The sequence below is a fragment of the Glycine max genome, chromosome 18 (genome assembly GCF_000004515.6).
Source record: "Glycine max cultivar Williams 82 chromosome 18, Glycine_max_v4.0, whole genome shotgun sequence".
NCBI lineage: Eukaryota > Viridiplantae > Streptophyta > Magnoliopsida > Fabales > Fabaceae > Glycine > Glycine max.
Window position 1 is genome coordinate 12,572,312 of NC_038254.2, and position 24,733 is coordinate 12,597,044.

A 24,733-nucleotide genomic window follows, 5' to 3' on the forward strand; every position below is an offset into this window, starting at 1 on the left:
ATAATTCTCTTTTTCCCAAATCAAAAATCACAAACCTAACACAATTTAATTAACGATTCAATTTCAATATAACATCATTCACATATAATTTGATGTGCAACCTACCTTTCCTATAATCACTTGCACAACATCCTCTTTGTTTTCTCATCTCAACTCACAACGTTGTTGATCGGCCCACAACCTTTTTTGCACCTAAATCTGAGGAGATCACTAAATTCAACCAGAACCTCGATTCTCCAATGAGATCATCCACAAGACACCCTAATGCGATTCTCCCTCATCCTTTCAAAAAGAACATGGACACCCACCCAAATAAATCTTTTTATTCCTCTCTTCGCTTTGAATCTAGAATGTCTAGTGATTTTTCAAGTTGAATTGGTTGTGTGATTTTGAAGATTTCAATTTGGTGTGAGGTTTGTGATTTTCAATTTGAGAAAAAGGGGACTAGGGTTTGTGAAGGATGAAACTATTGGTATTCTGCTAATTCTTTCTCATTTTTCATTTTGTAACTCCTTTTAGCTACCAATATTTGATTATTGTTAATGGCGTTAACTTCATACTAAGGAAAATATCATTTTGAACCTTTTTAAAAAGATAAAGGACCAAAACAAACTTTTAAAAAGATAAAGACCCAAAATGAATCCTAGAAAATAAGATAAACTGCAAAATAGATTATTTGGCCAATAAAAATCAGTATTCTCCCTAGAGTCTCACAAATAACAAGAGGGAAACAAATAATACATGATGAAATGATTGGAAAGAGAAAATATTTGTTAATATATCTCAATCTCAAACCTCAAATTATCAATCCCTTATATAGTGTTCGTAGTTAAACTTATTCCATTGAGAAATGTCGATAAAGATTTTTAAATTTTAAATTTTAAATTATTTATAATCAATTCAATGTATTAGTGGATGGTTAAGAAAGACTTGCAAATCTAATTATTTATAGCCTTTGAAATAGGTAGTGAAAGAAGCACACCGTTGAAAATTAAATAATATTTAAATATTTTATTTAAAAAGAGAAATAAATATATTATCTCTACAATAAATACAATAAGAAAATAACATATTTATCTGAAAAATATATATAATTATCTTAATACAAAAAATTATAAAAGGAGAATAAAATATTTATAAAAGAATACACCTAATTATTATTTTTTGGCACTAAAGTAAAAATAATTAGTTATATATATATATATATATATATATATATATATATATATATATATATATATATAATTATCATATGTACAAAAAAATAAAAGTCAGGGGGCCTTAGCCCACATCACCTAATGTTCCTTCATCCTTACTACATCTTTCGTATACTTATGTCAGTTAGATCTTGACGGGTATTCAGACCAGTACGGAAGATCAAAGAAAATGGACCTCTTCTTCCATATGCAAGTCTTATATTTTTCCTTCTTTTGGGTCTTTTCAAAAACAGTGTTCAGGTGTTGAATCCACTGGAATACCTGCTCACTAGTCAACGATACCGTGCAGTTTCGTGCTCTCGACCTTCATTAAATGTTATTTTCAATCCCTGTGGGGGTGATGAGGTTTTAGAAAATGGTGATGCCTAGTGTACACTATTTTTCTATCATGTTTCAGTTGTATGTAGCTTATGTTTTCTTCACAGATGTGGCATGCATGATGATCCTTAACACTGTAACCGTTCAGATTCCCATATGCTGGAAAGTCATTAATGGTACAAAAAAGCATTGCACGCATTTAAAAAGTCTCCTTGTGAAACCCATCAGACACTAAAACTCCCTCGTCCCATAACTTTGTCAGGTCTTCAATCAACGGACTTAGATAAACATCAATGTCATTTCCTGGCTGTCTTGGGCTCGCTATCATCATAGACAACATAATGTATTTTCGCTTCATGCACAACCAAAGGGGCAAGTTGTAAATTACAAGTATAACTGGCCATGAACTGTGTTGAGTGCTTAAATTGCCATATGGATTCATTCCATCAATGGCTAGTTCAAGCCTAAGATTTTTTGCCTCTTTGGTGAAATCTAGATACAAACCATCAATCTTCTTCCACTGGGAGCAATCAGCCGGATGACGGACCATTCCATCAGAGTTTCTCCCATTTGCATGCTAGGTAAGGTCTTTTGCATCGTCTCTATTAGCAAAAAGATGCTTAAACCTTGGAATAATGGGAAGATACCACAACACCTTCGTTGGATGGCCCTTCTTTGAGTTTTCATCAGAACTGCAGTCCTCATCATCCTTCACTTTGTACCGTAATGCCCCACACCTAGGGCATTTGGACATTTCTTCGAATTCACGCTTGTACACTATACAATCATTCAGGCTAGCATGAATCTTCTGATACTCCATACCCATCGAACACAGTATCTTCTTGGCCTGATAGTAACTTTTAGGCAACGTGTTTTCCTATGGAAGCAGATCATGCACTACTTGAAGCAGTGAATTAAAGCTTTTGTCATTCCACCCATATCTGGCCTTGACATTAACCAGACTTAACACCGCCAACAACAGCGTCAAGGAATTCTTGCACCCCGTATATAAAGGCTTCTTTGAATCACTTCGCAATCCTTCATACATAGGGGCATGTGCTTGCTGAAAAGACTCTTGTCCAAGGTCACGAATCATATCCTCCAAGCGATCTCCCATTTCTACATCAAACGGTTCAGATTGGGACCCACTCTGCATGTCTTTCAATTCACCATGGCATATCCACGTCGTGTGATTGTTCTTTATCCCATCACACAATAGATGCTCCCGTATGTCGTCTAGTATTTGTCATCTTCCGTTCAAACAATTAATGTAAGGACAATAATATTTTCCATCTTCATCCGATCGACTTCTTTATGAAGCAAATTACAAGAACTGCTCGACGTCGTCCTCATATTCTGGGCTCATGCGACTTTCATTCAGCCAACTTCGATCAATCTAAGTAATAACTCCGTGATAGTCACAAAGTTATTCGATGCATGAAAATTTCACTTTTTTATTATAGGTGTGGCCTTATCCCATTTAGGAAAACCATTTTTTATAGTAGCTTCGTACGTTAGGGTTAATTCTATTTTGTTAAATTTGATAAAATTTCGGCAGCATTTCGCATTGGTCTCCAAGTATACGACATGAAATCGGTGAAATTAATTTCCCGATAATCAAGTATGCACTCAGAGAACAACTAGAAATGCAGTGTACCAAAATTTCATCAAATTCAACAAAATAATGTTAACCTTAACACATGAATCTACCATAAAAATATCAGTCTCCCCAAACTATCCAAACCGACAATTCAAGATTGAATACAATGAATAATGCAAACTGTCCAAAAGAATCATTGCATTCAGTCTCAAACGGGAATCTAAGGTTCGCTCATTATGAAAAAAAAGTTGTATATATCTAAAGCAAAGTACATTAATGACATACAACAACATACAAAAACAACCATAACAAAATTAAGCATCAAAATTGATTGCAAACTTTCGTACGTGTGATGATGATCAATATAGTGTCCAGGAACGAATGTGGTGATCGCGATGCAAAGAACTAGGTAAATAGTGCCTATAATTTAAATATTTAATTGGTAAGTAGGTATATCATGAAGTAACACCAATGGACTTGCTGCAAGCTACTCAAAGTTATGTAGTTTCTGAGCAACTTGCTTAAGGTAATGTATTTGTCATGATTTTCAGTCCTTAAAGTTTTGGGGTGAGGATACGCTAATGCCTTTGTGTATATTAAGATATAGATAATAATGCATATATATATAGGGGGGTAGTTGTTCATGGCTATTACTTTTGGTTTAACAAAGCTTGTACATCATTATAGATAGCTATCCTGCATTATATATATGTTGATATCACTATCCTAGATTATAGACAGCTACGCTGGACTTGGAGTAGCTACATTTGGTTGGACTTGGACTTCCTTTTTTTGGTTACCTAATTATAGCTACTCAGATTCAAACAAATTGAAGCTGGAGTTGTGTGCCAGTGTTTGATTTTATCATGGGATCAACAACATTGTTGGTGTATGCTGCAGAAAATCTTAAATCAAGGGTAGCAGTCTAGAAGCAACTATCTAGATGGATTTTATCAGTATTTGAGGTAGCTGTCTTGCAAGGGATAATATTGACTGCAATCTTAGGTGTACATCTTAATTGTCATTTGGCTCTTACACTGATGCCATCAACTTCTTTTGCCAAATGGTTTGGAAGCACGTTTTGGCTGATAACTATGCAGTCACTGCGGTGTTGAAAGAATGCATGCTTCAACTTGCTTTGGGAAGTGGAAAATAGGTTCATGGGCTTTTTTGAAATCTGGGTTGGTTTTTGGATAGGTGCATTGCGTTCAAGTTGGTTGACTTGTATGGGAAGTGTTTAATGAGATGGGAACTCGAGATACAGTGTGTTGGACAATGGTCAATATGTATTCAAGGTGAGGTGACATTGATGAGGCACAAGCATTGTTTGATGGGGTGAGGGTCAAAGATGTGTCTACTTATAATTCCATGATTGGAGGATTGGCTTTGCATAGGAAGAGCATTGAAGCAGTTGAGTTGTTTAGTGAAATGCTTAAGGAGAGGGTTAGGCCAAATGGTATAACATTTGTTGGGGTTTTGAATGGTTGTAGATGGAGGGTTGGTGGATCTGGGTGGTGAAATATTTGAATCAATGGAAATGATTCATGGGATTGAACCAGAGGTAGAACACTATGGTTGCATTGTTGACATTCTCAGTAGGGTAGGTAGGCTTGTGTGGTGTTGAGGTTAACCTACAGCTAAAGCTACACCCTACAACTTCCCCTCTATGTGCATCAAAACCTAGGGCTAAATAAATAAAATAAAAAGGAAGCATCAAAACCACAAACTACATTTTTCATGTTAACTACAAATAATGTTCTGTGAGTATCAATAGTCTAGTATCTTAGGGTTCATTTGGATTGGACAGTAAAAAAATAAATTTTGAATTTGCCTACATATTATACAGTAGAACTACTTTTTTAATTATAATTGTTGGGATACATTTGCAAAACTACAGGGTCCAACTTGGCAATTTATTTTTGAGTATTGCTGACCTTGTTTGAAAAACCAGTAGGTCCTATAGTTCTTACTCAAAATCAATACGTAGTGGTTTCTTCATTCAAGTTCATAAGACTATAAGTCATATCTAAATTGGACTCCTGCATGATTAGATAGTAGCTCATTTAAGAATAAAATACTAACCCTCTCCACATATCAATACCCAAGATTACATTCTACAAACAAATTTCACTAATGAGCATGTTGCATGTCCAATCATGATTAACAAGCCTTAAAAGGTGATATTGGTATAAATAGGAGATAAAAGAAATTTGAGTATTTCCAAATTCTATAGAACAACATTGATTAAACATGATTGTTGAGGTGGATAAATTACCTGAGGAACCTCCACGGAACCTGAACTTCCTGAGTTTGAGGAACCTCCACGGAACTTTGGGGGATTGGATGATATAGTCAAATGGGCAAAGCAGCATAAAAATAATTAGATGTAGATATAGTATATGTTAATACTGTGCTTTTTTTTTCAATAACCATGCAAGTGAAGGGTGGCTATAGAAGGCAATCGTTTACTATTTTTCTTTTCAACAGCCATGTTTTTACTTTTTGAACAAATATAATACAGCCTTGCTCGTGCTATTTTGTATCAGGATTTAACTGTATAAAATACATCTTATGTATGATTTCAAACCACCATATCATTTGATGCAATTGTTGATTAGGGAGAACCAAGATGTGAGAAGCCACTACATGTGAAAAAAGGGTCTATACTCTATACCAAGTTTGAATTCCATGTAAAAGGGTGCTTCCAAATGGTTGGGATCAATGCACCAGAAAACTAATTCATGATTGGATAAGCAAAGGTTGAGGTTGCTGTTAAACAATTGGAGCAACTAGAAAACCAATATACTTGATACATGTCTGGACCATCACACACTTTCTGTTCTTATTGCACTTTGTAATCTTGAGTCAATCCCCAAGCACTTGCTTGCTGTTGTTGTCAAGGAACTAAGAAAAGAGAGGCCTTCATGTATAAGAATTGAGTAGTTTTCGTATTTCACTTTTATGGGCATTTAACAATTACATTACCATTATACATCGCATGATGCTAGAAAAGCATTATAAGGATGTGGAAATATACATTCAGAAATCTGATTCAGCAAAGCCTAAGCTAAATCTAGTTGTAGTGATTTGCTGTCACTGATTATAGGTGTTGCTAGAGCTGAATCATATGGTATCAAATTCTTCTGCTGCATTTCTTTACCAAAATTGACAATGTTAAGTGCTAGACTATAATTTCAATAATGCAGAAGAGACAATTATTCTCACCTTCCAGTAAAGACAATAATCCTTTGTTGCTGCTTCTAATTCTGCCGATGCTTAAGAGCCAATGTGCTACCTGAATACCAACAACTACTTCTTCTCACCACCTATTTTTAATCCTAACATAGGAAACGAAAAATAGGAAAAATAAATCAACTAAAACATCAACAGAAGAATCCAACTATCAAATAACATGCCAGAATAATATCTTGCTTGCCTGTTGCGTTTATGGCTCAACATTTACAGAAATAAGTCTCATGAAACACCAGTTGCAAATATAGGCACCCCTATTGCACAGAAATTACACACAACATCCTATAACAAATTCAATTTTATCCGATTTGTGCATGTAAACTTGAAATTTGAAAACTTGATCTGCCTTTGCTTTGTTATTTCATTAACAACATCCCTTTGGGCCATATATTGGTTACCTCTACTGATTTTTTGTTCATCTTTTCAGAATTATTGTAAAGTTCCCGTTTTTGTGCTATCTTTTCATTCTTTTATCAAAGTGAATTCTTTGGATTTTTTTGTTTTCAATTGAGGGCACTAAAAATGATGCACTGACTGGAATTTCCATTTGTCTTGCTGGGTGGTCCCTGAGATTCGAAGTGTGTTGTTTTCCTTTTGGTGGGTGGATCCTAAGTTCATGAATTCCCTCTCTTCTCCAACCAATTTGTTTTGTTGCTGAATAAATTAGTGTTCATGTCTTCTTTTAACTAGTTTTGATATTCAAAAGGGATAATTTTCAAAACCTCTATTTTTTTTGTTAGTGTTCATCTTTCTTTTACTATATGTATGACCTAGCTCAGAATGCACAACAATAAAAGCAAAAGTAGAATATTGTTACATTTGTAATGGTGCTATACACATTACAACACACACCTAGCTACCTAGCCATTAAGCATTCAAAGGACACAAAACATTTTGAATTACCTCACTCAAAATGACACCTTGCCAGCACGAGTGACCACCCCGAACGGTTTGCAAAGTCAGCACCCCAAACAGCCCTAGCAATCACCACGAGTTCCACACACCAAATCCTTGCAGCGAGCATGAGTTCCACAAACCAACTCCTTGCAACACAAACAAACAAACATTGTTGCAATGAGCACGACTTCCCCAAACAAACAAACAATACAAAGACCGTTGTAGTTAAAAACAACAAAGAGTCGTGAAACCTGTACCTAGGTAAGGTGGCAAGGTATCACTGTCGTGAAGAAGAAGAAGACCAAGATCGTTGTAGTTACAAAGAAGAAGAACAAGCTTAATGGACAAGAACAGAGTGCGAGCAAAGTAGGACTCGCGTTCTGATATTTTAAAATATAAGTTTAACATCGGTTTTCAATATAAAACCGATGTTAACACAACAATGTTAAAGTTAACATTGGTTTTCTAAGAGAAACCGATGTTAACATATCATAGGTTAACATTGATTTTATAAAGAACTGATGTTCATTAAAAGACTTTAATAATGGTTCTTCAAAAACCGATGTTAACTAATGTATGTTAACATCGGTTGTTAAATAACCAATGTTGATGTCAGTAAATTAACATCGGTTTTTCAGGAAATCGATGTTAAGGAATACACATTATTTACAATTATGCCACCGCGTTTAACTTAACATCAGTTTTGTTAAAAACCGATGTTAATTTGACGATGTTAAATCTACATTTTGTAGTAGTGCAACCCCTCTATGGATCAAGTTTCAACATCTCACACATGATTTTTTTAACTATTTTTCAAGAAAATAAGTATGGAAATTAAATGGGAAAATATGGATTGAGGTAACAAATGATAGAACAATGCCACAATCCTAAAATTGATAAGGAGAGGAAGGCTTGTCGCTTTGAATTAAGAAATTCAAATATAAGAACCAAGATAGAGTTTCTCTCACAAAGCTAAAGCTTCATTAAAAAATAAGTCAAAGCTAATTACAAGGTCAACAATTTTCCTATTATGCTATACACCTAAAGGCTACCAAGGCCCATTACTAATGGCTCAAACATAACCTAAAAATGACAAGGCCCAACAAAATTTCAAATACAAAATATGTCTAATCTATTCTCTTCCAAGTGAAACTCCTTAGTTAGGTCTCCATTTGGAGAGTTCAAGAATTGGCTCACCACACTGATTGCAAAAGAAATGTTTGGATGAGTGATAATGAGGTAATTTACTTTCCCAACCAACCTCTGATATCTCCCTGCATTTGATAACGGCTCCCCCTGATTGGGTAGTAGTTTGACTTTAGGGTCTAAAGGAGTGTCCTCAGGCTTACAATTCAATAGGCAAGTCTGCTCATCAAAATTGTGAAAATCATTTTACCTTTGAGAAGTCACCAGGCTATCCTTGAAATGATTTACCTCAATCACTAAGAAATATCAAACTAGTGTAAAAGGTATGGCATCAGTTGGCCTATCCAAATATGATTGCTTCCTGTGATAACTTTTTCATTTACATACACAATGAGGTATTTACATCCTTGTTGCAAATGGCTATATAAAATTGAATGGTCGACTTCATTGTGAATATATAATGCCAAATTGTTGCATAACAGTACTGGCAAACTAGCCTGAGGAGTAATTCCAACAACACCCCACAATGGATTTCTTGGGAGCATGAGGATCCAGATCCTAAGTACCACTGCTTTGGAGAGCACACATTCCATCAATCATTCCTTGTCATTCTGGGTGAAATAATTAATGCTTGACTTGGAGAGTGAGGAATAAACACGGAGGACAACTATGAAAGATAGGAAGAAAGGGGAAAGACAATGATAACTCAATGTAACATAACGAGGAAATGAGTTATGCGTGGAGTGATTACCTTTCCATAGCGCAACAGCTAGGTTGAGGTCAAATGATAAGCCTAGTTCCGGTAAAGGAGTTGACACTTGGGAAAAGTCAACCATGGCCTTGTCTTAAGTAAGAAGAGCCACAGGTACCACCTTAGGGCATTGGAGGTCTCGACATGTTTGAAAAGGTTGCATTGCCAGAGAATGCTCAGATGGATCTTCCTATGAGATAGAGGGAAAAGGTATAAGAGAAGGTGTCCCAAGTGTGATAGTAGACTCAATGTCAAGGAAAGAAGAAGCAGACTTAAAGTAAGGGATAGACTCAAAGAAAGAAACATCTGTAGAGATGAGATAACAACTAAGAGGAAGGGAGAAACACTTATACGTTTTATGTGACTGATGGTATCCCAAGAAGGCGAACTTGATGGAGTGTGCAAACAACTTATCAAGTTCAGGTGAGAAGTTGTGAAAGTAGGTGCAACCCAAGACATTGGTAGGAATTAGATGCAATGGTTCATAAAGAAAAAGTACAAAGTGAGAAACTTGATCATTAAGGACAAATGTTCGCATATGATTGATAAGATAACAAGCAATTAAAAAGGATCACCCCTGAAGCATGAGGATACATTGTCATGGAGAAGAAGCATTTGGGTAGTGTCAAGAAGGTGCCAATTTTTGTGTTCAGCAATTGCATTTTACTAAGGGGTGTGAGCACCGTAAGTTTTTATTTCATTATAAAATTTGTTAAAGAGAGAAAATAATTCAAACCTGTGTTTCATTAGGCATAACCAAGTACAATGAGTAAAATAATCAATAATGTAACAAAATACCTAAAACCAGATGGAGTTACAACCTTAGAGGGACCTCAGACATCATAAAGTACTAAAGTGGAATGAAATGTAGCTCGTTTATTGACACGACCTGGAAACGAGTGACATGTGTGTTTCCCTACTTACATTGTAAAGTGGATAACTTGGATAGACTGGGCATAAATTTCTGAAATTTTGAAAGACCAAGATGTCCCAACTAAACATGTGTGGTAACTGAAGATGCAGTGATAGAACAAGATTCAGATGGGGCAGACAGATAATAGAGACCATGAGAATCACGTCCAATGCTAATCGTCTGTCGCAAACACCGGGTATTGGAAGGTAACAATATCTCTAGTGAATGTTATTAAAAAATCATGGGATTGGGTGAGGATATGGACAAAAAGTAAATTAAAGGGACAAACAATTACAATAGAACATACTCAACTATTAGTAAGAAAGGGGATGTGTAGTGCCTATCCCTTAAGATTGGGTTTGGGAATCGTTGGCAGGCGTAATACTTGGTAAATAGCAAGAGGTAGATAGTGAAGAGAAAAGGGAACGGTTACCATATTCGTGGTCAAGTGCACAAGAGTCAAGTATCCAGGTGCCTAGAGATGGAGACTATGAGACAAGCAAAACAATTACCAATATGTGCAACCAAAGCAGTGGTGTCAGAGGTCTAATGACTCTTATAAAGATGGAGGAAATCCTCATAAGTAGCAAGTGTGGCCCAAGGTTGATCAGTAGTTGGGTTGGATCATTTAGAGATCATTTGGCCAAATTAGTAGGGCAGGGAGACTTGCCATGCAGTCTTCAACCAACAATCAATTGTATGTCTGAGTCGATGGCAATCTTCACCCTTAAGGTGGTTCTTCAAGTGGGATATTTCACCTGAAGAGCATGTTGAGTTTCTTTATAGGACTTTGTGGTATTTAAAAGGTGCTCTAGATAGAGGATTGCTTTTTAAAAAACTAGATAGCAAGGCATTGTGGTATTTATTGTCTGGGTTAGATCCACTATAGACTGCAAGTCAACATCTGCCTATTGTACTTTTGTTTGAGCATATTTGGTTACCTAGAGAAGCAAAAAAAAATGTTGTGGGTAGAAGTAGTGTAGAGGCTGAATATAAGGCAATTGCACAAGTAGTTTGTGAAATTTTATGGCTTTAAAGAATTCTTGGAGTTACAAGTTCCTGACTCACCCATGAAGTTGAATTTTGATAGCAATTTTGCATTTAGTATTTCCAATAAACCTGTTCAACATGACCAGACAAGCACGTAGAAATTGACAGACTTATAGAGGTGCACTACAATTTGCATACCATTTGTTCTTACTTCACAACTAGTTAATTTGCTAAAGGAGTATTCATACCTAATTTTGAATTCCTAATTATAAGCAAGTTGAACATGTTAGACATCTATGCACCAACTTAAAGGGTAGTTAAGACCAAGTTCAGATTATTCAAATCTGATTTGATTTTATTACCCTTTAGTTTCTCCTTATCTTTACATTTATTTTGTATCATGGTGGTTGGGATCTCTACTAGCCATCTCTGCATACATGTGGCTGGATAACAAATAAATATAAAGATAAGGAAAAAATAAAAAAAGAATAAGATCAAATTAGTTTTAAAATAATTTGATCCTGATCTTAGCACGAAGTTTTTTTGTTTTTTCTTTTCATAAACTAAATCTTCTTGAATAAAGGAGAATAAAATCAAATCAAATTTGAATAATATGGTCCTAATCTTGGCTATCTAAATTTGAAATAAAAATACATACAACTGTTCGTAAACAATTCTCTATGCACTAAACATTTTTCTTTACTTCAGTTAAGTAATCCATTTCTGAACAAAAAAAAAAACATAACCAAAAATAAAAAGTTAAGTCATCCATTTTCCTGAATTTGCAGGGTTCGGTTTCATTATGGTCATTCTGATATATTTGACAGAATCTTCCACATAACAAGAGGTGGCATAAGCAAAGCATCAAAAGTTATAAACTTAAATCAGGATATATTTGCAGGTACTATATTGTTGGACAGAAAATGTATTCGACGGATTTTAATTTTCTACCATTTGTGCTTAACATGCATAGAGTTCAATTCAAATCTATATTGTTGATTATGTGTGAGGGAATTTTTTACTCTATATATGTACATAGGGTTCAACACAACTCTGCGTCAAGGATTTATCACACATCATGAATATATACAAGTAGGTAAGGGACATGATACGGGCATGAATCAGATATCACTCTATGAGGCTAAGGATGCCATTGGAAATGGAGAACAAACACTTAGCCGTGATGTTTATCGACTTGGACAACGATTTGACTTCTACAGAATGTTGTCATTCTACTTCACAACAGTTGGTTTCTACTTCAGTAGCATGGTAATTAATCAAATCTCATTTTGGGGACCTTATCTTGATAGTTTTAAGCCTATTAAGAATAGCACATTATTAGAATGTACTTTGTCTAATTAAAGTAAAGTATAAAATAAAAATGAACAGAAATCAATTTAACATATGCCTGTAAATGGATTCTATTGTGATCTGAGCTTTGATAATCTTAAATTACTGTTGAAGATAGATCTACTACACAATTTATTTTTAAATGAAACAGGATATGGGAAAGATATGTGGATAGAAATCTATCTGCAATTTTGAATGAAATGGCTGTTTTCGTAAGACTGGATTTAAGCACTTCTCTATGTTGTCTAGACACTTCACTTCACTACGCCAGAATTGCACATATATATAGCGCTTATTTAAAGAAGTGCTGTATTTTCTGATGCAGCACATTAATATAGCGTTTGTTTAAATAAAGAATACAGTGCTCTTCCTAATTTCACAGGTTTTATCTTTATTTTTAAAAAATAATATACAGCACTCTTCCTAATAAGAGCTCTAAATTTAGATAAAAGCACTATATATCATGTACAAAACGCTATCTTAACGGGGAAGCGCTATCTATTTGCAATTCTGGTGCAGTGCTTCAACTGCACAGTGTACATAAAATTAGGAGGGTAGACAATGCTTAATAAATATGTATGATTCGTTTAGTTTTGAGAAAACCCTCGATTTGGTCCTTCAAAGTTATATGCACCACATTAATTAGTCCTTTAATTAAAAAAATTGTTATTGTCACCACTTAAGTCTTCCACAAGGACTTAAATAGTGACATTTTAGATCTTCAAGGAACTAATTTAATTGGTGGCATAATCTTTGAAGGACAAATATGGTGGGTATATAAGTCTTTGAAACATTAATTTGGACGTTATGAATTTTTCAGATAACTGTGTTGACCGTGTATGTGTTCTTATATGGACGTATATATGTGGTTTTGAGTGGAGTTGAGAGAGAAATTCTTCAAAATCGAAACATACATCAGAGCAAAACCCTTGAAGAGGCCTTGGCTACTCAGTCTATTGTTCAGTTGGGCTTACTGCTTGTGCTGCCCATGGTTATGGAAATCGGCTTGGAGAAGGGATTTCGCACTGCCTTGGGTGATTTTATCATCATGCAACTTCAGCTAGCCTCTGTGTTCTTTACATTCCAGCTTGGAACAAAAGCTCATTATTATGGAAGAACACTCTTACATGGGGGATCTAAATATAGACCAACTGGTCGTGGATTTGTTGTCTTCCATGCGACGTTTGCTGATAACTACAGAAGATACTCACGAAGTCATTTTGTGAAGGGCCTAGAGATACTCATACTATTGATTGTTTATGAAGTCTATGGGAGCTCATATCGCAGCTCGCATCTTTATTTATTCATCACAATCTCAATGTGGTTTTTGGCCACTTCCTGGCTGTTTGCTCCTTTCTTGTTTAATCCTTATGGCTTTGATTGGCAAAAAACAGTGGATGATTGGACAGATTGGAAGCGGTGGATGGGAAATCGTGGTGGTATTGGTATTTCACCTCATAAAAGCTGGGAATTTTGGTGGGATGAAGAAAATGATCACCTGAAATACTCAAATCTCAGGGGGAAAATACTTGAGATAATTCTTGCATTTCGCTTCTTTGTGTACCAATATGGAATTGTCTACCACATGGATATTACTCATCATAACAAAGATTTGCTGGTAGAGTAACTCATCTTCTGTATTCTCCAATCCTATTAATGGTTGCAAGTTTTATTGGCAGCATCTAACTACCACCTTTGATTTTTCCATGTAGGTATTTGGACTTTCTTGGGCAGCTTTAATAATAATCTTTATTTTATTGAAGGTATGTAAACTATTATCGCTTCAGGGGTGACTTAGTATAAACTATTATCGCTTCAATTTAAGCATAATCTATTACATGATACAAAACTATTGTAAACTGAAGACGAACTCGAATTTTGCTTCTAGATTAAATTTTTTTACTAAAATATATTTTTGATCTTTAAATAATATTTAGATTTTGTGTTTGTTTTCTGATAAAAAAAAATTTGCATTGAATCTCCAATGTAATAATAATTTTATTTTTAACCCTCCATATTTTTTTTAATTCCTGATAAATTAAAAAATTTTATATTTGTTTCGTGAATAATTTTTTTTATTTGTCATTAGTCTTTTACACAGAAACAAATCACAAATGAAAAAAATTATGAACGAATAAACAAAATGTCAACAATCAAAAACAAAACTTTTGTTTTATTAAAGAATAAAAACAAAAAAATAATTTATTAGGAAAGAAACAGAAAAAAAAATTTCTTTTCATTCAAGCATATTTTAAACAAAGGAAAATTTTAGACCATTATAGCCATTGTACAGTTAAAATTAGTTCACATTTCTGCAATATTAATGCATTTGTCTTCTGCTGATTGTAAGAATTTCTTATAGGCAAGTCAGATGGTATCCTTGAAAAGACAAAGAATTGGGACCGACTTTAACCTCATGTTTCGTATTCTCAAGGCACTTCGCTTTCTTGGCTTCTTGGCCGTCATGACTGTATTATTTGTGGTATATGGACTTACCATATCAGATTTGCTTGCTGCCATTATCTCCTTCATGCCCTCCGGATGGGCCATTATACTGGTAAGTTAGAACTTCTGCATCCTAGAAAAACACAAGTTAAGAACAATTTTTACTCTTTCTGTCAAACTTTCTATTGTACGTCATGTCTTGGCAGATTGAATAAATATTGTTATACATTCTTGTTCCGACCTCATGTCTTGTCTGCTTTGATGTTCATGGTCTATCATGATTTTGTTCTTAAAACATGCCTCAGTGGGTTAAGGGAGAAGATTATTTATAAACTCTTCTTGATCTCGACTCCTATGCAATAGGGGACATTTTGGTATACCAGAAAAAAAAACACCCCAAGAGATCAGAGTGGTGGCCTTGGGGCCCAGTCGAACTCAATATTTTAACCTTAAATCCTCAAACATCGTTAAAGTCACATCATCTAATATTTTATCTGCTTTAGTGCACAATAGTCTGTTACAATTTTGTCCTTAAAATGTACCTCGCTGGGTTAAGATGCATGAAGATTTGAGATTGGAACAATTCTAATTGCACACCAATCTAGACAATTTTCTATTTAAGTGCTTCATTCATCCAAAAATACTAATGTTCCTTCTTTCGTTCTCATTCAAGATTGCACAAACATTCAAGGTGTGCTTGAAAGGATCTCAACTATGGGACTCGGTGAAAGAGCTATCCAGAGCTTATGAATATGTAATGGGATTAATAATCTTCTTGCCAATAGTCATTTTGTCATGGGTCCCACATGCGTCAGAGTGCCAAACCCGCTTGCTATTCAATGAAGCATTTAGTAGAGGGCTCCAAATTTCAATGATTCTTGCTGGAAAGTGGGCCGCTTATAAATCTGATTGAAATATTATTGAATTGATAAGGTAATATTTGGCATGTATCATACATCGAATTTATTTTTGTACCATACATTAAAGAAATTGATGCTTTTTTATTTTGCTCGCTGATTTCATATCTTTCTGAATATTCATAAGAATTTGAAGTTTTCGGTTTAAAGTGAATTTGATCTCCGACATACCTGAATATTTTGGGAGCTCATATATTCCAATTTCCTTTTCATACTAAATTTTACTGTGAATAGGAATGAAAAAAATATTCAAAATGAAGGCAATGACAAGTAATGCAGGACTCTCAAAGTTTTGAAATTTCATAACTGTAATAGCAATGTACATGTATGAGCTAACAAGAGTGCTTTATTTAGTTTTATGATACCACGTTCAATTCGAACCCATGCCCTTACGGTTTCAGATGATATCTGCAAACCACAAAGCCATGACGGGAAAGTGAGTGAACTTTATTTATTTGTTTCAATATAAAGGGAATTCAGAAGTCGAAATCATCATTACTCATTATAATTAAATTATGTATGAATATTTTTAAATATTTATATGTTAAGTTTGAAGTTAGTTTACATTTAGTTTAGGATATGAATGCCGTATCTTAAATAAAGTTAATTTTTTTCTTCTGGTGTGTATCTTCGAGGACCCTGAACTAAAAGAAACATTCATGCATTGCATCAAGATAACTGTAACACTTAATTTTTTAAAAATAAAAAAAAATAATTATTTAAAAATAAATAGAGTTTTAGAAAAAAATAATAGTATTTTTGTAATTAAACAAATGATGGGAAAATAATTTTATTAATTAAAATAATAAGTTTTAAAATAAATAAAATAAATATATGTTTTAGAAAATAAAGAGGTTTTAATGGATTATTTATCTATTTAAAATGAGTTAAATAGAGTTCAATTTTTATAAAATAAGAAAATAAAGAAAAATAGAGTAAATAACAGACTCAGAATATCCTAGCTATAAATAGAGACATATTGGTTCAATTTTTACAATTATGATACGCATTTGTGCTCTTTCTTCCTTCCAAATTCGTTATCTCTTTTTCCTTTCCCAAAACCTTCTCTTTTATTCACATACATCTAAACTTGTCGTAGCAAAACTACGCTCCCTGTGACACCCTCTACCCCTCACATATATACTAATAAGGAATAAAAAAAATTCAAATATTAATTAAAAGTATTTTTAAAACATTTTTTTTAAACAAGTCTTTCAAAGGGAAAAAAGGCTCACATTCATTTTCTTCTACATCATATTCAAACTTGTCCAAATAAATAATAAAGTATTCTCGACTCAACAAGGTCTTCATACAATTAATATAGAACCTATATCCTAATGTCACATCCTATCAGAGCGTTGTGTTCTCGTGTCCTCTAGCATGAGGTTCTTCATAGTCATCCACCTATTCATCTGCTCCCTCGAACACAAAGTTCAAGATCATCACAGGATCCAAACACAAACAGCAAATCGGGAGTGAGTTATCACATTGCTAACTACTAGAGAGAAACAACACAACATATAGTAGCCAAATACAATTTACTTAGCATATCTCACATTATTTCATCACTTTGTCCTTCATCAATCACACTTTTCATCCATCAATTACACCTTTCAATCATCAATCACTATACACAGAAATCACACACTCCGATCAAGACATAATAACACATCAATTTCATAATAAACAATTAGCAAGCGTATGCGACAATTATGCTAAGACTCAAGCCTATATGCAATGTGGTACCATGTCAGTGAAAAACCACCCTGGGGCGCTTAGGAGTACATAACAAGACACACCACACAATGGGTTTGTCAGGTCACTCTCACTAAGTAAGATCATAGGGAGACCAGTCAGGGTCACGATGTTTTGCGAGAATGCTCCAACCATATGAGATCAGCATAGGCTTAAAGGAGCACTCAAACCCGGTGACCCCCAAGGCCTACACTCCGAAGAGTCCGTGAGGGCCTCTCCCTCCTGATTCAGGTCCAACCCCTAAAATAATTTTTGCATGCAGACACTGCTCATGAATTATACAATACCCACGACCTTACACTCATGTTTTAAACACGTTCAACACAATCGCACTATGATTTAACACTGGCTCCTAAATAGGAAACCTACATTTTCTCTTTAACACTGCGCATCAACGCTTTTCTCAAGATAACACTGGTCGGGTTATTGTACAATTCATAGCTTACAACACAAGTAATTTCACATCAAGTGTTAACTACACACTTATCCACAACTAGAACTCATTCACAATTTCACTTCTCATAGTGTGACAATCCACCATCACATGTTTACACGTATCTCACAAATTAACACATGTTCAACTTTACACTTATACTCAATCTCAATAACAATATTATAATCTCAAAGCAACATATTCTTCTACAATTCATCACATACTCACAATTTGAATCATCATTTCATATCCTCAATATAACAATTTATATAAAACACTATCACAATATTAGGACTAAAATCCCTTAACTAATATTAGACAATTATATCAAAATCATAGGTCGAAATATACAAATATCAAGAGCACAATTTATCAAGCAATTTTCATTAGAACATCAATATTTTATTTATAATCATAAAGGAAAAATTGCAATTTAATAAACATCTCAAAATAAAACCCCAATTTAATCCTCTAAGGATCCCTACACATGTTCTCACTAATCCCCAACTGTGAATAACTCATCCCTTACCTCTAAGCGGGCTCACGTGTCTTCAACCAGCGATAACAACATCTCTAGCGGTTCCCGGAAATTCTTTCAATTATTCATCCGACTGCTCCGATAGAATTCCCAAACGTCAGAGAGACGGAGAAGAGATTGAAACCTCCACTTGTGCTGTCTTCATGCGATTCCTTTTTCTCCCTCCACGAATAATATCTCGCAAATCCCAACGGTGGAAGCGTGCGAAATTGAATTTCGAACAACATATCCAAATTTCACAATAATCCAACGGTTAACGAAACCGGGATCGTAGTTTTACCAAGACAGCTCTGGGTTTCTGCGGGAAAGAAAAAGGCTACAATGCGAAGGGTGTTTCTCTCAGTTCAGACATGATATCAAAATTACCAACGGTGAGAATGCTCGGAATTGTGTTGCGAACATGATACTCAAATTTCACAACGATCAGACGGTGAACGGGTTCAAGATCGTCGTTTTTCTGAGACTGGTTTGATGGGCTGCGGGAAAAAGAAAGGGTTTTGAGAGGAGAAGGGGAAAAACGAAAATGAGGCCAAAAGGAGACAGATGACTTAACATAACTATTTATACCTAGGGTACTCAGCCTATTATTTGCTCTATATTTATTTATTTATTTATTTATTTCTAAAAAGCTTTTTAAATTTATTTACGAAAAATTGGGATGTTACACTCCCAGGCTCTTTAAGCGTTTGATCATCTTGAAATTTGGACACCATCGAAACTCATGTTCACACATTGCCACAGTTGAGATTTTCGAACTAATGTCTATAGAGAGAGAAATTTCCCTCGTACAGAGATAGTAAAATTAAGGTTTCAATCCCTTCTCCTTCTCTCTAACGTACGCTTGAAAACCCTAGCAGAGAAATCAGAGGGAAAACTTGAGAAATTTTAGGGAACCCCTAGAAATGCCGCTATCATTACTGGACTACACACGTGAGCCCACTTAGAAGTAAGGGATGAATTTATTGCAATTGAGATTAGAATGAACACATATAGGAATCCTTAGAGGATCAAATTGGGGTTTATTTTGGGATGTTTACTATATTATAATTCTTCATTTATGATTATAATCACGAAATTCTCATGTTTGACGAGCCAATTCATGCTCTGATGTGAATTGGTTGATAAAATTAAGTGCTCTTGTTTTTTTCGTATTTTTTAACCTATGATTTTGATTCTTTTGATTTTGATATGATTATGTGAAATTGTTTGAGAAATTTAATTGTATGAACATAACATATTAATATTACTACTGTGTGTAACATGTATATGATGCATGAGGCATGATAACATGTTGTCTTGGGATTATGGAAGTGTGATGAACTTTATATAACTGACAAGTTGAATATGTGTTAAATTATAAGATCACACGTGTATTGAGATGTTTTGTGCATTGAGTTATGATCTATGAACTATACAATCACACAACTATAAGACCTTTTAAGAGCGATGAGTTAATGCGCGGCAAGTATGGTGAGGGGATTCATTGTGGCAACCCGGCAAGTTTAATCGCTTTGAGACGCAACAGTTAAAATTATTTTGAGAATAATTGAGGAGTTGTGTGTTTTGTATATTTCATAGATAGAGTCTGCGTGTTAAAATATCTTTTAGGTTGGACCTGAATCAGGAAGGAGAGGCCTTGATAGACTCTTCGGAGTCTAGGCCTTAGAGGTAAATACACTCGGTTAGAATATTCCTTCAAGCCTATCCTGATCCCATATGGTTGGAGTGCTTTGGCAAAATAGAGTGACCCTGACTGGTCTCCCTATGATTTCACCCAGTGAGAGTGACATGACTTCCAGTGTATGGTCCGTCTTATCATGTAGTCTTAGATACCCGAATAGGTTTTTCACTGACATAATACGACATTTCATATAGAATCGAGTTTTAGTGTATCTGTTGCATAATGTTTGTGTAATGATCATTGTGACTTGTTATGTGATGGCGTGTAAAGAATTGTGTGAGTGTGAGATGTTGTGTTATACTTGAGATGTATTGTGTGTGTGTGTGTGTTTTCATTTATCTCTACCTATTTAGGACTGTGATAACTCACTCTCTGTGTTATTTGTGTTTGAATCATGTGATGATCTCAAATCTTGTGTTCGTGAAAACAAATGGTTAGATGGATGACTTTAAAGAACCTTGTGTTAGGGAATGTTGAAACATAACTAATAGGATGTGGCATTGGAGCATAAGTTTATATATTATTTGCATAATATTTTGAACATGTTATTTTACATTGTTCTGTTGCTTGGAACAAAGATGTTTTCATACCCTTATTTGATAAGTTTTTAATTTGATGATTAACATGGATGTGAATCTTTTACCCAGATAAATTCTTTTATACTTAGAAAATAAAATCTCTTTATGTAATTTAATATTTTCATGTATTTTATTATATAAATATATATATGTTGGAACTAACCTGGTTCCTGATCCAAAATGAAATACATTGAAGCCCAAAACGATATCAGAGTTCCATTGTTCATTTTCGAATTTCAAATCTGAGATTTCTCTTTCCTTTTGTTTTTAGATCTGAGAGTACATTAGGACCACAACCTATTGTTGTTGACAAATAAGGAATGCTCCAGATCTGAGGGTTCATTTCTTGGTGTTTGATTCAGTCGCAAAACTAACATGGAAGCCTCATTTTAACCAATAAAACGTACACCTTCCTTATAGTAGTGTCACAAACTAGTTGTGTTTCTTAGACACATGGAAGCATAGGTTGATCAATTTGTTTTTTTTAGCCAAAATTGATTACTTAGTTACTCACTATTAAAATGGAACACTATCATAATCTAAAAGTAACCGATTTTGCAAACACTAAAATCACAAAGAAGTATTTGCTGGTATTTAAAACATACTGAAGCATAAATTTCATAATATAGAAACTAAAAACTTATTAAATTTTTTAAAGAGACAAACAAAAATTTTGAGAGGACAAATAAAAACATATTTTACTCATTAAGATATCGTACAAGGATGGAAAATACAAATTCAATTCACATAAGTTGACAGAAACTGTGCCATAACTTGAGATTGTTTGCTGGATTGCACCACATGCATTTGGATAGCTCTATGACATGTATGTACTTTCACCTCTCTTCATCATTTAATCCATTCAAGGTGTTGAAGGTTTTGTACATCTTTTACTTCTACGTACCTCAATGAAGGAAACAATGCCTGCAATTTTTCTGGGTCAACATTCAAATCTTTTAGGTACTTGAGACGAACAATCTCCAACTTGCAGGAGTCCGAGTGATCTAATTTTCCATGATCCATACTTTCTAGTTTCCCTCCGGTTAAATTTAGCTCTTTCAAACTCTTCGGTAGGTTGCTAGGCTCCAACCATCTTGGAATACTTTCTCCAGGAAAGCCTTCAAGATGCAACTTTTTCAAATTTGAAAGCAAACTGATCTGGATACCATCAGTGTACCTTTTGCCAGACACACCCCATGATATTTTGAGATGCTCAAGTTTTGACAACTCTTCCAAGCTTTCAAACTCCTTTTCATCGATCACAGCCCCACTTTCTATATGTATGCTGAGTCGCTCCAGATTTTTCAAATCTGCAAGATCTGATATCTGGTAGCTACTCTTGCTAGAACTACCAATTACAAATCCCTTGAGTACTTCAAGATTGATCAGCTTCTCAATCCCTTTTGGCATTCTCTCCAACAAGTAGCATTGAGACAAATCCAACTGTCTGAGATTTTTCAATGATGAAATATCATTTGGTAGGGTTTCTAGATTGTGACAGGCCTTGAGATCTAGAATTGCTAGTCTCTCAAGTTGAAAAATGGAGGGTGGCAGCTCAAATATTCTTGATATCCCTCGAAGGCTAAGATACTTCAAATGCTTTTGATCCCTTAACTCCTTCAAGAATTCCTCACTGTCCACTTCAATATGATGCTTTGGTGAATCATGCAGCCAACGACCAAGTTGAAGGACCTCCAACTGCTTCATTTTGGCCATCCATTGGGGCCCGAAATTTAGATAACTAGCACCAACATTAAAAACAGCTCTCCAATGGGTAGATTTCAAACCCAACCTATCACTTAGTTTAACTTTGTGTTGGTCAAGCACCAAACTACGATGCGAAGTATTCGGGTTATGAGATGATGCTACTAGTTCTGAATAAATTCCACAAAGTTGTTCTTTATCATTTTGTAACGATGGCAACACCGACTTATGACGGACGCAAGGATTAATTTTAAATTTATTCACAACAACAAGAGACTTGTCATTACCATGCGGTACAAGAAGTTTACGACTATAAAGATAATCAAACACAAATTCAAATTGCCCTATCATGATGTAACCCACTACAGACGACCACCAGAAATGTATAGTACTTTTCTTTATAACAGCATTTTCAGGGAAAAGTAGGAGAGACAAGAAGAAACGTTTATGAACACGATCAAGTTCATTATAATGTACCTTAAACTTTTCTGGAGAGAGTGCTTCCTGCACTTCTTCTCTCTTCTTATCCTTTTCATCCTGAAATGTTTTTCCTAGTGACTGAGTAGCTTCTATATTACTACCTTGATCCGTAGAACCATCTGGCAGCAGCTTCTGAGTTGAATTCCTTATTCTCTTGCAAATATCTTCCTTCACTTCCATCAACTTAGGTATGTTTTTGTTGCGAAGATAGCCATCCACGACTGCTAACGTGTCAAGGAGTTCTTCTTCATTTTTCTTCACTATTTTAAACAGGTCCTTTATCTTATTCAACTCAGACTTCAAATCCTTCAAATCTTCTCGTTTTTCTACAATCACCAGGCGCTTCAACAATGTAGGCACTGCTTTCATGGGATTTGTTCGAATAGACATTTTTTTTTTTTTTTGCAATAAGATTGAGGGACACAGTAGTGGGAGATTTTGTGACTTAATGAAAAATTGATGAAAGAAACAATATATTTTTTCTAGTAAGAAGGAACTAAGCAGCGGCAGATTGTGTGATTTTATGAAATGCTAATGAAAGAAACAATGTATATATAACTTTAATTGACTATTTATTAATCGTAGCATGGAATAAAAGGGCAAAAGTTTGACGTGATTCTTTTCTTAACATGGAGTTAAATGTAACTCCATATTCACTCAATAGATGTTTCAAAATAAAATTGAAATTTCTTCAATATGCTGATTGATATATATATATATATATATATATATATATATATATATATATATATATGATAAAATTTCAATCACAACTTATAATTTCGATTATATTTCAAAATTTGTGTAGAAAATAGAAACTTAAATTTATTAATAAAAATTAAATATGAGTTTGTCAGTGTCAACAATATACAAATTTAAAAAATTCGTACATAGCAGGAAAATTACTTCAGGTGATTCTTTATGATTAAAAAATATATATACTATTATTTAAAATTATAAAATACTTTTTGTCATATGTCCGAATTTCATAATTTAATGATCTAATTTTCTTTTCGTAGAAAATAAAGAATTTATTAAATTAGAATCACAAAAATCATGATAGATAATTATGATAAGAATATTTTTTGTTTCAGAAAATGATGAAAGAAAGGTATCTTTGGTTTGGTTTAACTTTGCAAAGAATTATTCTAGAACCCAATAACAAATTCTACATCTTTCTCCCATATGAAAAATTTCCTCATGTCTATCCTTGCTTTCAGAAATGGAATTATTCTCCGCCTAGTAAAAAATGAAATAAGAAATGGAATTATTCCAGCAGATAATGACAAGCAAAGAATCTGATAGACTAATTAAACCTAGTTCACAAATGGAATTATTCCATGTTGGATTTCTAAAACCAGATGCAAATGGGTACCTGCTGCTAGATTAAGCCTAGTACCACAGCATCAGAACAAACATTTAACTTAATTTAATACTTTGGTCAAGAAGAAAACACGTCATTAACCAGCAAACGAGAGGTGAAAATATTTAATGATATGTTGAGATAGAAAGTATGTAAAAACAATTCAATGTGTTAGAAACAAGAGAAGAAGAAAGAAATCGCTGCAACATCAAGCTCTTCTTTAAAAATTCCGTGCACAATGTAGCTCATGCCAATCATTATATAGGTTAACTTCCAAAAGGCATGACTATCAGTTAAATCGACTACTCTCTGTTCAGGAGCTTCACTATCCAGTAGAATACTAAGGGTTGCAGAAGTGTTAGATGTACAATATAAATTGCATGAATACGAATTCACTCATACCGG

General features: G+C 34.4%; 2 protein-coding genes across 5 annotated transcripts in view; one reads left to right on the forward strand and one right to left on the reverse strand.

The window, feature by feature from the left end:
• The window catches only part of LOC100813410 (callose synthase 7), an 84,544-nt gene extending 68,548 nt beyond the window's left edge, over positions 1-15,996 (forward strand). For 3 of the 4 annotated variants that reach the window (XM_014770963.2, XM_041012353.1, XM_014770964.2), the window contains 6 exons: positions 11,873-11,985; positions 12,124-12,353; positions 13,255-14,052; positions 14,147-14,197; positions 14,797-14,991; positions 15,553-15,995. In XM_014770963.2, coding sequence (XP_014626449.1) covers positions 11,873-11,985; positions 12,124-12,353; positions 13,255-14,052; positions 14,147-14,197; positions 14,797-14,991; positions 15,553-15,792 — 1,627 coding nt within the window. In that variant the 3' untranslated portion in view covers positions 15,793-15,995. Of the gene's footprint in view, positions 1-11,872; positions 11,986-12,123; positions 12,354-13,254; positions 14,053-14,146; positions 14,198-14,796; positions 14,992-15,552 lie in introns of all 4 variants that reach the window. The other variant, XM_041012352.1, reaches the window with a different exon arrangement.
• Positions 15,997-21,466: 5,470 nt separating this feature from the next.
• LOC102664817 (disease resistance RPP13-like protein 4) lies at positions 21,467-23,494 on the reverse strand. The gene has a single exon (XM_006603167.4). It carries the CDS (start codon positions 23,353-23,355, stop codon positions 21,631-21,633), a length of 1,725 nt encoding a protein of 574 aa, XP_006603230.1. The 5' UTR covers positions 23,356-23,494; the 3' UTR covers positions 21,467-21,630.
• Positions 23,495-24,733: the final 1,239 nt, after the last annotated feature.